This window comes from Oreochromis niloticus, linkage group LG10 (genome assembly GCF_001858045.2).
Source record: "Oreochromis niloticus isolate F11D_XX linkage group LG10, O_niloticus_UMD_NMBU, whole genome shotgun sequence".
NCBI classification, from domain to species: domain Eukaryota; kingdom Metazoa; phylum Chordata; class Actinopteri; order Cichliformes; family Cichlidae; genus Oreochromis; species Oreochromis niloticus.
The window spans coordinates 21,053,083-21,066,870 of NC_031975.2; the positions used below are offsets into that span (position 1 = coordinate 21,053,083).

Sequence of the window (13,788 nt, forward strand, 5' to 3'; positions counted from 1 at the left end):
CAGCGGACGTTAATGTTTATGTCACTTTTTATGGAATCAAACTCAAAGTAATGTCAGTACATCCAAGCTTTAAACGCTGCACGGTCGTACTCTCTTTCACAATCCATATTATGCAATGTTGATCTACACAAATCTGTTGCTGCCACGGTCGTCGCACGCTCGTAAATCATTATCACGAGACACTCTCGCAAATAAAATCACGGTTTAGTAACGCAGTAATGCAGCGTGCTTATGGGAAAGTAACAGTAATCTAATTACTTTTTTGCTATAGTAATCCCTTACTTTACTCGTTACTTGAAAAAAGTAATTGGATTACGTTACTGTCCACATCAACACAGGCTGAAACGGAAGAAAAACACAGAGGCTTTACAATAATACTGGGGTTTTAAGCCAGGGTGTTGTTGTGAACACAGAGTTCTGAGCTGTGATCATTGTTTGATTAAAAAACCACACAAACACACACACTGGTTGTAATTAGGCCTACAATGTAATATCCACCTATACTTTTACTCATCCAGTAGAAACATCCTTAAAAGTAAGAATAATTTTCATGTCTCCTGTCATGTCATGAAACACTATTAAATGATAATGTTTTCAGTTACTAAGTCTTTGCAGATGAACCAATGAAACTGGATTCATGGACTCATGGATTCATCGATTTACAGTATAATTCGAACTTAAGTAGAGGTTTTTCAATTGGATTTTTTGTCACTTAAAAGATGCATCCAAACTTAAATTATTTCTGTCTGCCCCTGACCAGTCCTGACTTCATTTCATTCATCCCAACTAATGTAATTTCCTTGTACTCTTCACTCCATGGGGAATTATTTTTTTCTTTTCTGGCACCTGTATTGAGGAGGTCATTTTAACATTCCTTCTTTGGAAACTTTTTTAAAGAAGAATGACCAAAAGTCACATACACATTAACAAAAAAAATTACATTAAATAAATAAATAAAAATAAAAAGCAGACGGAGAAGCCTCCATCGATCTTCTGCTTAGAACTTGTTCCTGTGCTGCCATCATTAGTGCCTGTGAGCTTTCTTTCAGTCCACCTTTATCTAGCCATTGGTAGGTTTTCTCAATATCAGCCACTTCTTCTACCTGCCAGTGGTGCATGCAGTGCAGGGGCCTGTCCTTCCATGATATTTCCTCCTCTTGCTCCTCTTCTTTCTTGGGTTTCTGCTGCCTGAGGTATTCACTAAGCACACGGTCAGTTGTGGCCATCTTCTTGGATTTTGGGTGTCCCATCCTTGATATTGGTTCTGACACTCACTAGTCCTCGCCCACCTTCCTTACACTTAGTGTACAGTCTCAAGGTGCTGGATTTGGGGTGAAACCATCCCTGCATGATAGGGAAGTTTCTTTTCTTGCTGTCAGTGGCTTCTATCTCCTCTTTTGGCCAGCTTATTATCACAGCATGATATTATTATCAACCAGCAGGACGTAGGTGTTGATTGCCTAGATGTTGTTCTTCTCAGGATTTTCCTTACTCTGTGCAGGAAATTGATAATTGCAGATTTCTTAGCGGACTCTTCATGGTTCCCATTTGCCTGTGGAATTCCCAGGTACTTATAGCTGTCCTCGTTGTTTGTAGTGTTGCCTTCTAGTGGTACAATCCCCTCAGTTCTGACTACTTTCCCTCTCTTTGTTGCCACCTGGCTTCAGTCTCTCAGGTATACCTCTTCAAGCAGCTGGCGATAGCTGTGAGTCTTTGCTTGACAATTTCTAAGGCTTCAGGTATGGGCGGCTTGCTGTACTTATGCATCCATTTGTTCATTTAGCAGCACCAAAAGTTGGCTAATCTTCCTCCATGCTGCCTTTATCTTGATGGAGGGCACTGCCCTTTGTGGCTGTTTATCTTGTAGCCAAGCATCTCAGTGATCACTGTTGCTGTGGTGTCGCAGTAGGGATTGTCCATCTTCTAGTAGACCTTAAGAAGGTACTTCACGTAGTCTTGGTAATTGGCCACAGAAGGTCCAGATTTTCATTTTAGCTATGATCCTATCTATCTCTCAGGTCAGCTCCTCTCACACTCACCACCGTTAGTTCACATATAAATGTTTTTGGCAAAAGTAGATTTGATGATAGAATAGATGCCAGGTTTTATGTTTGTTCTTGCTATTAAACATATAGTTGCTCAAGAGACAAAACATGATATAGCTCAAATATATTGAGCCAAATATGGGTTTCACTCATGTATGTTAGTGGATGTTATACTATATGCTTCATTTCTTTCTATAATTTAATGCTTTCATGCTTTTACCACATTGCAGTTATTGCGAAGTGCATAGTAGTGAGAGATCTAAATTCTAAGGGTATCTTCATGTTGAAATGGCTTTGAATAAGATTTTAACACACAGTAATTGCACTACTGAGCTTTACTTGTGTAACTAACAGATTGAATGTGTTAGTTACACAAAAATTAATAACCAGCATTCGTTCTTCCAAGGTTGCAGTATGGCGAACTGTTATATGTGTGGTTCAAGGAGTGTTAAGAGCACAAAAGTCGATTGTTTTGATTAGAAAATAATAACCGGTAAACAAACCCACAACTTAAAAACATTTCAAAGCATATATACACTATGCAGGCCTTGTGAGGAGAAGGAAGCAAATGTACAATATGTGCATATTTAAAATGCACATGCTTTTACAAAAAGAAAACATTCAAATGAATAAAAGAGTTTTTCCTTGCGGACTGCCATGAATTTTTCATCAGTAAACCAAAGCCCAGTGACTGCATCTAAAGTCAAAAGACTGTAAACTGGTAACAAATGCAAAAATTATCATTACTAATTAAATATACAAGAACGACATGGGATAGATTGTGAACAGATATAGTGTGTAGACCTTATTGTCAATCAGTGATTCTTGTTCCTTGTACTGTCTCGCAGATGGTTACACTACAGATGACATTGAATTCTACTGGCGAGGAGGAGATAATGCTGTGACAGGAGTAGACAAGATCGAACTTCCCCAGTTCTCCATTGTGGATCATAAGCTCATTTCCAAGAATGTTGTCTTCTCCACAGGTAACGCATCATAAAAATCATGATTCATTATCATTGTTACTATTATTACTAGTAATCTTACTTTATTATTATATCTCCCCATGTCCCTGTATATTCATAAAATAGTTTGGATGTTTCATACTTTATCAGTACTGACTTCTTTCACTGTTTCAACTTATATATATGAAAAAATAATTTCCAGAAATCCTAAACATCATGAAGACAAACAGGCATACAGATCTTTGAATGAATCATTGTCTTCGGAGGCAGATGATACCATGACATTTTAACAACAAACAAAAGAGAACACTGCCTGATATAATGAAATATTCATATGTTCAAGTTTTTCATATTCATGATTTTGTCATGCAAACAAGCATTTGTGAGCAGGACAGTGATTTTTTTTATAATTAGTGATAGCTGCTGTGCTGAATGAGAGCATAACGTAAATTCAATATGAATGTTGCAGCTACACCAATGAAAGCTTGTTTTGTCTGCACACACTGCTTGTGCGTGTATGTATGTGTGTTGTTGTGTATTGGTATACTATTAGTATGCAAGAAACTTTACCCAAGTGTCTACCTGAAGTGTGCTGGATTTTATTACCTCCTACAGAAATGGGGAATTCCCCTGGTGTCAAACATTCACTGGCTACAGCTTGGTTATAAAGCTGTCATAATTATAGTGCTAATTTGAATACCAAATTTGTATTTGTTTCTATCACATATATGTTGACATATCAAATAACAGGCTATACAGGAATAACCTGGATTTGTCCTCATTCATCTTCATAGAACAAAAGTCAAGAGATCACGAAAGTTAGACTTTATCCTCTGGATACCACAAAACAAATTTTAGGCAAGAGTTGCAGAGATTTTCCATCTGGCCTGACAGAACGCCACTGTCATTGACAGAACCACATGATCAACATGGTCACAAACCCCTGTTTTCCTAATGAGAGGAAGCATGTTTCAGCCTTCAGATTTTTAAGCTTTATTTTTAGTGTCTGCCATGACCTTTTTTAAGGAAGGTAGTAAAAAACAGTTGCTCATCAGTCAGTGATATTGGAAAGAACAAATTTAAATTACTTGGTTCAAACTGATCCTGATTACTGATGATTGTGTTCATATTTTTTGCGACACACCTGATATCTTTGGCATTTCACATCTTTTCTCTTTTTTAAAAATTAAGTTATTAAATTAATTAAAAATAAGCAGAAGCGAATGGATATTTTTAATTATTATTATTCTCCTTTATCCAAAGGTTCTTACCCGCGTCTGTCTCTGAGTTTTAAGCTGAAGAGAAACATTGGTTACTTCATCCTACAGACATATATGCCTTCTATTCTCATCACTATCCTTTCCTGGGTCTCCTTCTGGATCAACTACGATGCCTCTGCTGCCAGAGTGGCTCTAGGTAAGGTTAATAAAACAATAAATATGCTGATAAAAGGGGAATATGTGATTGGAAGCTTGCCCAACCTGTGTGCTGGCTGTACTAAATACAAAAATGAAGAGCATGCATGTTACATTCTCTTGTTCGTCTTTTCTCATTTTATCTCTAGTTGCTTATTTCCTCCATTTTGTGAACTTTTTGAACTCTACACATAAACCACACTGTTACTGTATCTTTTGCAAGTATTGTGGGTGTTAGTGGGTCAAATATTAATCAAGTATAGGGTTAAATCATAGAATTATAATGATGGTTGACTAGGCTGATTTGTTTCTACTTTGAAACCAGAAACCGTCTGTTCTTTTTTGGAGAGCCGCAATTTCCTCCAGTCATCCTTGATTATGTAAATCCCATGTTGCCTGGGAGATTTGTAACGAGCTACTCTGTGTTTATCAGTGGTTCACTGTCTTCTTTTTACCGAATTCCATTCACTCAGCTTCATCTATATTTCTATCCAACCCCTCCCTTTTGTCAACAAGGCAATTTTGCTGATTGACGACTGGGCTATATTTAGTGGTCCAGGGGAAGGCATGCATGGGATTTAATGAAAAAAGTTAATGCTTTATAATAGAGGCAGGTCAGAGTCGGGAAATGTTTGGTCACCTCCTTCGCCATACTAGATTCAGGATCCACTTTATCCTGACCTCCTTTTAGGCATTAAAATGGACTTGTAAGGGCTATATCACATGATCACTATGTGCAAAAATCCTTTGTTGTTATTGTTAAGCTCTTATCACAACAGCTTGGGAAAATTGTCTGAATCCTATTTTGACCAGTATTAATTTGTATTAATTTACTACAACTCTATTGGGATGCTCTGCAAAATGTTTCTTAAATGTTTCTTAAAGCCTGGATCCAATGACTCGCACAATTTAAATGCAATAAAAATCAAATTAAATATATAAAAAGAAGTAAAATAAGTTGATAATGTTGCTCATTTTGAATGTGATGCATTAATATATACAGTGGATGGAATTATTATTTGATTTTCTGCTGAATTTCTAAGTTTGCTCACATACAAAAATATGAACAGTGTCTAATTTTCATGGTATTTTCATTTGAGAGACAGGATATCATCGCCCTACAGAATATTGTAAGGTCATGCCATTTGACCTCTGATCTCAGTTTCACATTTCACATCTTCCTTTCTTTCAGGTTTACCCCAAAATGTGTTAAATCTTTAAAGAAAGTATTGGCAAGAGAAAGAAAATGAACTGCATAGTTAGTTAGAAATATACTGTAGTGTAATATATAATAAAGCTACTCATGACCACTTATATACAGAGTAGTACCCATTGTTTATTACCTACTCCTACATAATGTTTGTGTAATCAAAGTAAACACACGTCGTGCTGCCCTTAACCAATTTTTACTGTACAACAAGTACGTAAAAAAAACAACTAAATTAACTAAATAAATATGAATATACACTGTTTGTGTGCACAAACTTGGCCAAACAAAGATAATTCTTATATACAAAACACAATACTACTCCATTAAAATGAAATGAGTGACTTTGCACTTTCATAGTACTTGATGTTATTTTTTGTTGTTGTTCTTATTGTCATTTAATTTAAATGCAGCATTTAAATGGTTGTTAAATTAATGTATTCTAATTTATTTATATGTTACTCCCTACTTTAGAAATTTCCACTTGTTCACTAGAATTTAAATAGTACTGTTATTTTTTTCAATGAACATACAGACATATGTAGGAGGATACGTAAGCACTGTAATTTAACCATTTTAGTAAGTTCTCATATAAGCATTCGAATCTGGCTTCTCTTACCATTTCTCATTTCCTTTACATGAATAGAACAGTGCTAATGTAAGCCCAACACATGTACATCCAAGAGTGAACATTATGTTAAAAATTACAAAAAAAGCCGTGTAATAACTCTTGCAGGGGTTTGTGTGCCATGCATCGATATGCATAGTCTGACAGTTTGCTTGGGAAGGCTTTGGAAAACTGTCTTTCTCAATAGTTCTCCACTAATGAACAAGATCAAGTTTGACATTTGAATTTCAAAATATTCCACTTCAAGTGAATGTCCTTCCTCTAAAGCATATTTTTAAAATCATGGGGCAAACCCTTTACTTTCACTGATCAAGGTCACCTAATCAATCGAATCAGTAGTGAGCATTTGGAGGCATTTGAGCCAATGGTGCACAGCAAGTCACTGAACAAACCGTTGTCCGTCTTGGACAACCCATCACACCAGCTCCATTCCACACAAAACCAGCAGTGCTCATTCTCCCACGGACTTATTCAACCCTGCTGAAACAAAGGACGCTTCTGGAAATCATTCTTTGTTTTCTCAATAAAACTCTACAACAGCTTTCCTTTTTGTGACAGGTGAACACAACTGTCAGAACATAAGCTTTCTCACACATTTCTATATTTGTCCCTCTTACTGACATTTTTTAGTACATATTATTGATTTGCTCTGCTATTTGAAAGAAATCTATTTTCCACAATAATATACAGTAAGGCCTTCACTATAAGCATGTGATACTTTCACAACGTTATTATTATTCCTTCCTTCTTGAGTTTTTTTACTCACAAGGTTTTTAGAAAACTTGACCTCTGACTTTGTCATTGAGGTTCAAGGTCACTTAGATTTGAACTCAATTGAGATTATTCGTTGATGCACCTATGGTATCAATTTGAAAATCCTACATCACCACATTCATGAGTTATTGCATTGATAAAATTTTCAGAGAAGTAGACCTCTGACCTTGACCTTAGACTCACAGTCACCGGGATTCAAACTTGTCCAAGATTTGTCGTAGATTTCTCTATGGTATGACTTCTTTCTTGAGTTATCAGATTGACAAGGTTTTCTGAAAACTGGACCTCTGATCTTGATCTTGAGGTGAAAGCACAAACTTGCAGTTTTAAATCTCACTATTGAATTTCTCAATTTCTTTTTTTGTGTTTTTCTGTGGTTAAGGTATTACCACTGTGCTGACCATGACTACCATTAACACTCACCTGAGAGAAACCCTCCCCAAAATCCCATATGTCAAGGCCATAGATATGTACCTCATGGGCTGCTTCGTCTTTGTTTTCCTGGCTTTGCTTGAGTATGCCCTGGTCAACTACATCTTCTTTGGCCGGGGCCCTCAGCGTCAGAAAAAAGCAGCGGAGAAGACTGCTACGGCCAACAATGAAAAGATGAGAATGGATCCAAACAAGGTAACTATCTAATAGCTTAGCTTGTCCCTGTAGTTTGGTCACCTACCTGCCTACCAGCATTTAGAAAGGACTTGTTGAGTCCAGTATACTCACCGCATTGGTCACTTTGCACAACATAGTTGACATCTTTACACGGCCACATCCATTTATGCTCGCCTGAGGTAAGGTACCCACTGCAGTATTCTCCTGAACGATAGGTGTTGGCACTCAGATAATAAGAAGCCACAACTGGAAGTCAAAAAGTTTTTTTTCCCCACAAAGTCTCATCTTTTCAAACTGCTGCAACATCTCACTTTGTATAGTCTGCGAATCTCTGGCCTTCATCAATAAAATGGTGATAAGAACCAATGTGATGCATGATATCCTTGTGTCTTCAACCCAGCATTGGCAGCAGTAGTACAATGTCCCGGGTTACACAATTGGCAACAGGGTGGCTTGCAACAGAACTATTGCAACTTGGTGTCAAATTGACGTCAACTTTGTTGTATAATGCTGCTCCGCCACCACAAGAGGACAGGTATAATGGGGCCCTCTTTCAGAATTAGTATGATTTTCAGAAAAATGTTTGCATAAACAATTAAAAACTAGAAACATATATTTGAATACACAGGCAAACCACACCTGATGTTTTACTGCTACATGCATGAAAATGCATGAAATCACATTTACAGTGAAAATGGATTATTCAGATTGTCTAAAGAGTTCAGAATAATAATTAACAAAGAAAAAAACTCTTCAAATAAAGAATTGACCCAATGTTCCCTCTCTTCACTATTAAAGCAGCTTGGTAGGATTGTTGTAGCCCGTGTTTGGAAGCCAAAAGGACTCGTGAAAAAGAGAAAGAGGGTCTCAGAGACAGATGGCTCTTTGCCTTGACAAAATGCAAATGGTCACCATAACATGGCTGCACCTGGAATGCTGAAATACTCAAGGCAAAATGCCAAAGAAAACCAAATAGAAAAATAACTGCATTTATATCCTGTGACCTATTTCAAAGAGTGCACAGTCTATATTGCAATTTAGGAATTCTGTTCTGTTAACCATTTAGGTTATGTCTACATGGAATTTGAAATGGAAACACTAGAAGATAATTATGTCATAAATTGTAAAATGTAACAATAACACATTTTTTTTAATCCAGTCCATCAACAGAACCACAGCAATATTGTTTTGTTTGAATATGCTTGCAGTGGCTGGTGGGGAATGTAGTTGGCAGAGATGACACGCTGTATGCAAGAATGAAACAACGTGATATGGATGGCCATGAATCATTGTGGGAACCAATCTTTGTGGATGATGCAGCAATTGGACTTGGTGATCAAAAAAATAAGGTATCTGAAAATGATGTGCAGGTGATTTCAAATGAGTTTTGTGCTAATGTCAATGCCAATGTCAATGCCAATGTCTCAAAAATAAACCCAACACTACATAAACCTGAATCTAACAAACTTTACTCTTTTACTTGGGCAGATGGACCCACATGAAAACATCCTTTTGGGCACCCTGGATATTAAGAACGATATGGGTGTTTCAGAGCTGGCTCTGGGTCTCAATGACCCACGGAATACCATGTTGACATATGACAGCTCAGCTCTACAGTATCGCAAAGCAGGGCTGGCCAGGCACAATTTTGGCCGAAATGCACTGGAGCGTCACATGACTCAAAAGAAAAGCAGACTACGGAGGCGCGCTTCACAGCTAAAAATCACCATCCCTGACTTGTCTGATGTAAACTCTATTGACAAATGGTCACGGATGATCTTTCCAACTGTTTTTTCTTTCTTTAATGTTGTTTACTGGCTTTATTACGTTAATTAGGATAAAACAAATGTTTAAAAAAAAGGACATTCATGAGGGCAAGACCAAACAGCAAATATGCTGCTAATTTTGTCTTTGTATCTCGTTTGTTTTCTATTCATGTGATCTTGTAATTGCTAGACTGAATCGGTAAATTACGGACTGGATCTGTCATAACTGGGTATAGAACATTTGCTGGCTTACACGTGAAAACCTTACACTAGAGATTACAAACATAAGGTGCCTGTTCCTGAGTATTTGTTTAACATTTTATGTATTATGGGATGTGTGCATCTTTCCGTTATTTAAAATGTTTGCGTTTCTTATGTTTTTATTACTTTAGATTTACACTAAACAGTAATTGCCAAACTGTTATATAAATGAGATATGAATGGATAAGCTGACACTTTATAATGACCATTTACTTTTACCAATACTAATTCAAAGTGCTTGAAGCAAGTTTCAGGTTAATAGGGCTTTCTGTCTCAATTATATCAAAATGTCATGTTTATATGGGACACACGGGCCTGAAATTCATATTATTTGGGGTTTTTTTTAGGATTTTGTTATTTGAAAAATCATTTTAAAATGGGGAAATTACCAAAACATTCCAGATTGATTGAGTAAGTTTGCATGTTAAAAGGAAATACAGTGAGTTTATTATGATTGTTGGGTGCTATCCACTGTGTCAGACAGCTAAGTGAACAAACAATAATATTCCTGTTATTCACATAAATGAGATTTATTTTAACAGATGCATGACAAATTAAAGGATAATCCAACATAAAATCTATTAAGATGGTGCTGGGCCACTATGTGTCACAAAAATCAATTCAGTACATTTTCACATTCATTCCCCAATTTTGGGGAACTCTGCTGAAGAGATGGAAAATTAATCCAAAACATATTCTCTTAGTTGTATTCTAATCTAATAACCAAAATCTCTTTGGTTTATTGGTTGGTAGGTTTTCGGACCACCTTCCCACAAAATGCCACTATCAGCAAAACAAAGCCACTGGTTCTCCCCACTTCAGTGATCAATGACTTCATTGTTTTTCCTTTCATTTGTTTCTTATCTGTTTATCGTTGTTATTCTTAATACATGGGTTTGCTTTAAATTGCTTGATGATATAATGATTGTTTCTTTGTTTCTTGTTTTGTACAAAAAAACAGTGAAATTAAAAGGGTGCCTGTGTTCAATGAAAAGAATAGAATTCATAAATATACAAGCATTATGTCATTATAGTAGCAACTGACACCACGATTTGTATATTTATTTTGACTTTTTTGTTTCCCGTGTTTGACTCAAATGTGTTTATTTATTCATCTTAATCCCAAGCCAGACTTGTATACTATATATAGGTGTAAAATGATCATGTATTGTTTTTACATTGAAAAATGTTGACAATCACAAAATATATAGCTGTCAATACACAATGAATTTAGAACAATGACAAAATACTTGCTAACAGTACTGTCCAGAAGGTGGAATTTATGTGGAACAACTGATTATGCACAAAAGTTGTTATAAGCCATAGAGGCTCAATAGTTCTTCTAACATCTGGTGCTGATGGGAGTGGTTTTAAGAGAAACCTTATTGATCTTTTTACACTATATATTTCAATTTCAATTTAAAACAAACCTAGGGCAGAGATACACCAGTTTCAAAGTCCCTTTCCTGTAGCTCTATAGTATCTAGATCATCGAATTGCGCTGTTAAAAAACAAAAACTAAACTAAAGGTAAAAAACAGTAGCAAAGCCTCACATGTGAAATTGTACCTAAATAAACATTGTTAAATATAGTGGAAGGGGGGGAAGCTGAATTCAGATATTTACCTAAAACACAATCTTGCGCATATTGAAGTCCTCTGAAGTGATATTCATTTTGAGTCTTAAGGCATGAGTGAATACTCTAAGCTTTATTCTGTTAATGTTTAATCAAAGTGTGGCCAAGTACAGTTATGACCCACTGCATGCTCTGTGTAGAAGTAAATCCTTGATTTTGTTCTAATTGCCCAAATGTTCACTCAGTTTTTGTGTTTAATTCATTTCACAAATACATATACATAATGTTTACAGATTTATTAAAAAATGTCTTAATACTTAATTGTGGTGTTATTAAAAATACAATTTTCTTTTCTAGAAATAATTTACTTAACCATTATAGTCACTCTCCAACAACTCACAAACAAGTTAGACACACTTTTAATTATCAATAAAGTGCAGATTCAAGTGAGCTTTCGGCTCTGGTATTTATATGTTAATTATCAAAATAGTCAATTTCACACTGCTTTCTTAAGATTGAAAACTGTGCATTGTAAGTGAAATATTGTATTTTTGTTCAATGGTTATGGTGATTATGTCACAAAATTTGTCGTCTGTGTTGTTTTAATATATCTTTCTATCTCTCTCTCTCTCTTGCTCTCTTTTTGGGTCACTTTTAGAGAGATCTACGAGAAAATGATTGTTGGTGTAAATCTCTGAGGAGTTCAACAAAAAATTTGGGAACATGTTCCAAAAGCATATTTATATATGTATATAGCAAACATATATATTATTAATCAGAAATTGAAACATATTAATACATATTAATAAATACTTAAGAACTTTCTACACAACGTAAAAAAAAAAAAAAAAGATTTTCAATAGCATTTATATTGTAACATGGAAAGAGAGAATGCAAAAGCAGATGTAATGTAAATAATCTATTCAACAATGTCACTTGATCACTTTGATCTTATGCTATTAATCGGAGAATAAGTATTTGTTTTTGCCAAAATGTAAACATGTCTTGATGAATGTAGTTGATGTTCCTTTGCAGGGTGTTTTTGCTATAATGTTTCAGCAAATGTATAAGAGATTTTTGTACCAATAATTAGCTAAACACAGCTTAGTCCACACCACCACTAACACAAAAACACACAAATACAAAAGGTCATGTGATTAAGAGGCTAATAATGCCTTGTATCAGACCAAAAGTCAAACATCTCAGGTCAGCACAGTTCACACTATTAACAACACAGACTACAATATACTTGTACTTAAAAAAAAAAAAGTGGCTTGGTGCATTTGTTTTATCTGTTCTCCCTGTAATTTATTTCCCTTCTCCTGTTTAATATAAGTCTCATGATACAGTACAGTACACAGTAACTATATTAAAAGTATGGTACAGTATTTGACCATAACCACAATCTAGACATGGCTAATATTAAAAAAATACAATAATAAACAAAGTTATTCTATCCACATCAGCTGTAGACATGTGTAAAGATAACAAAAAGATAAAGATAAGAAAACAAATCTTAATAATAGTGCTGTAACACATGATGTATCTGAGTATGAGTGTGGGAAGTGGGTGCATGTTGGCCAGATAGCAATGCATTTCCAAAGCACAGTTTGGATGTGTGTTTGTACTTCACAGCACTTTTTTGTTTCATATATTTTTATACTTCTATATTCCAATGTAAAAATGGCAAAACCCATTTTTCTCTAAACCTTGTAAAACAAGTTTGAGCATTTTTCATATTTATACAATGCTTATTGGTTGCATTGTCCCTTAGGGATAGTGAAAATGTAATGATTTGTATGATAATGAAATCCTGTCAAGATACCTTGTTTAAAATTTAATTCATATAAAATACATGGTTGTAAATGGTTTGAAAATGTTTTTTTTCTTAATTCCTGAAAAGTTAAGGTTTTTGAAAATTCTAGATTCTATTTAGGAGAATCTGGAACGAATGACATCTTAAAAGCCTAAATGACACATCTTTCTGGCTGAGTATGTCTGCACACAGTCACAGAAGAAGCCTTAGCCTCCTGCTGCCCTGGACCTCTTTCCAAGCAGCATCAATCCTACTTACTCTCAACACCCTCCACCTTGGAAAACCCTTGTATATGTCATTCATAAGAACATAGCTGCACATTTTTGAAAGACAAGCTCTGTAAAAATTATGTCTTTACTTGGGAAGTGAAATTATTTCCCTGATAATAAATATTATATACAGTTCAGAGAATGCCTGTTTTGCACTTATTTCAAATAAGGGAAAAACGCAGAGTGATCTCAATGCATGGCAAGTATTCCCAGTTGTGTAAAATTAACAAAATGTAGACAAATGTACTTGAATTATGACCGACTGCAACATATAATGCAGTTAATGCTTTTGCAGTACAAAATAGCTAAAACTAGTCATTTTCTGACATGATGGCATCTTTTTGTGATTCATCTTCTGGAAAGCACATACCAACACTTCAGAAGGTTAATGAGTCATTCGCATGTGTATGAATTTTGGAATATTGTACACAAATCCGTAAAATTAGTAAAACTGCCAT

The 13,788-nt window shown here is 35.4% G+C and overlaps 1 protein-coding gene across 1 annotated transcript in view; it reads left to right on the top strand.

The window, feature by feature from the left end:
- Window positions 1–13,467, top strand: part of gabrb2b (gamma-aminobutyric acid type A receptor subunit beta2b) — a 62,339-nt gene extending 48,872 nt beyond the window's left edge. The window contains exons 6-10 of the mRNA XM_005452554.4: window positions 2,894–3,031; window positions 4,274–4,426; window positions 7,417–7,661; window positions 8,852–8,992; window positions 9,132–13,467. Coding sequence (XP_005452611.1) covers window positions 2,894–3,031; window positions 4,274–4,426; window positions 7,417–7,661; window positions 8,852–8,992; window positions 9,132–9,479 — 1,025 coding nt within the window. The 3' untranslated portion in view covers window positions 9,480–13,467. The remainder of the gene's footprint in view (window positions 1–2,893; window positions 3,032–4,273; window positions 4,427–7,416; window positions 7,662–8,851; window positions 8,993–9,131) is intronic.
- The last annotated feature ends 321 nt before the right edge of the window (window positions 13,468–13,788 follow it).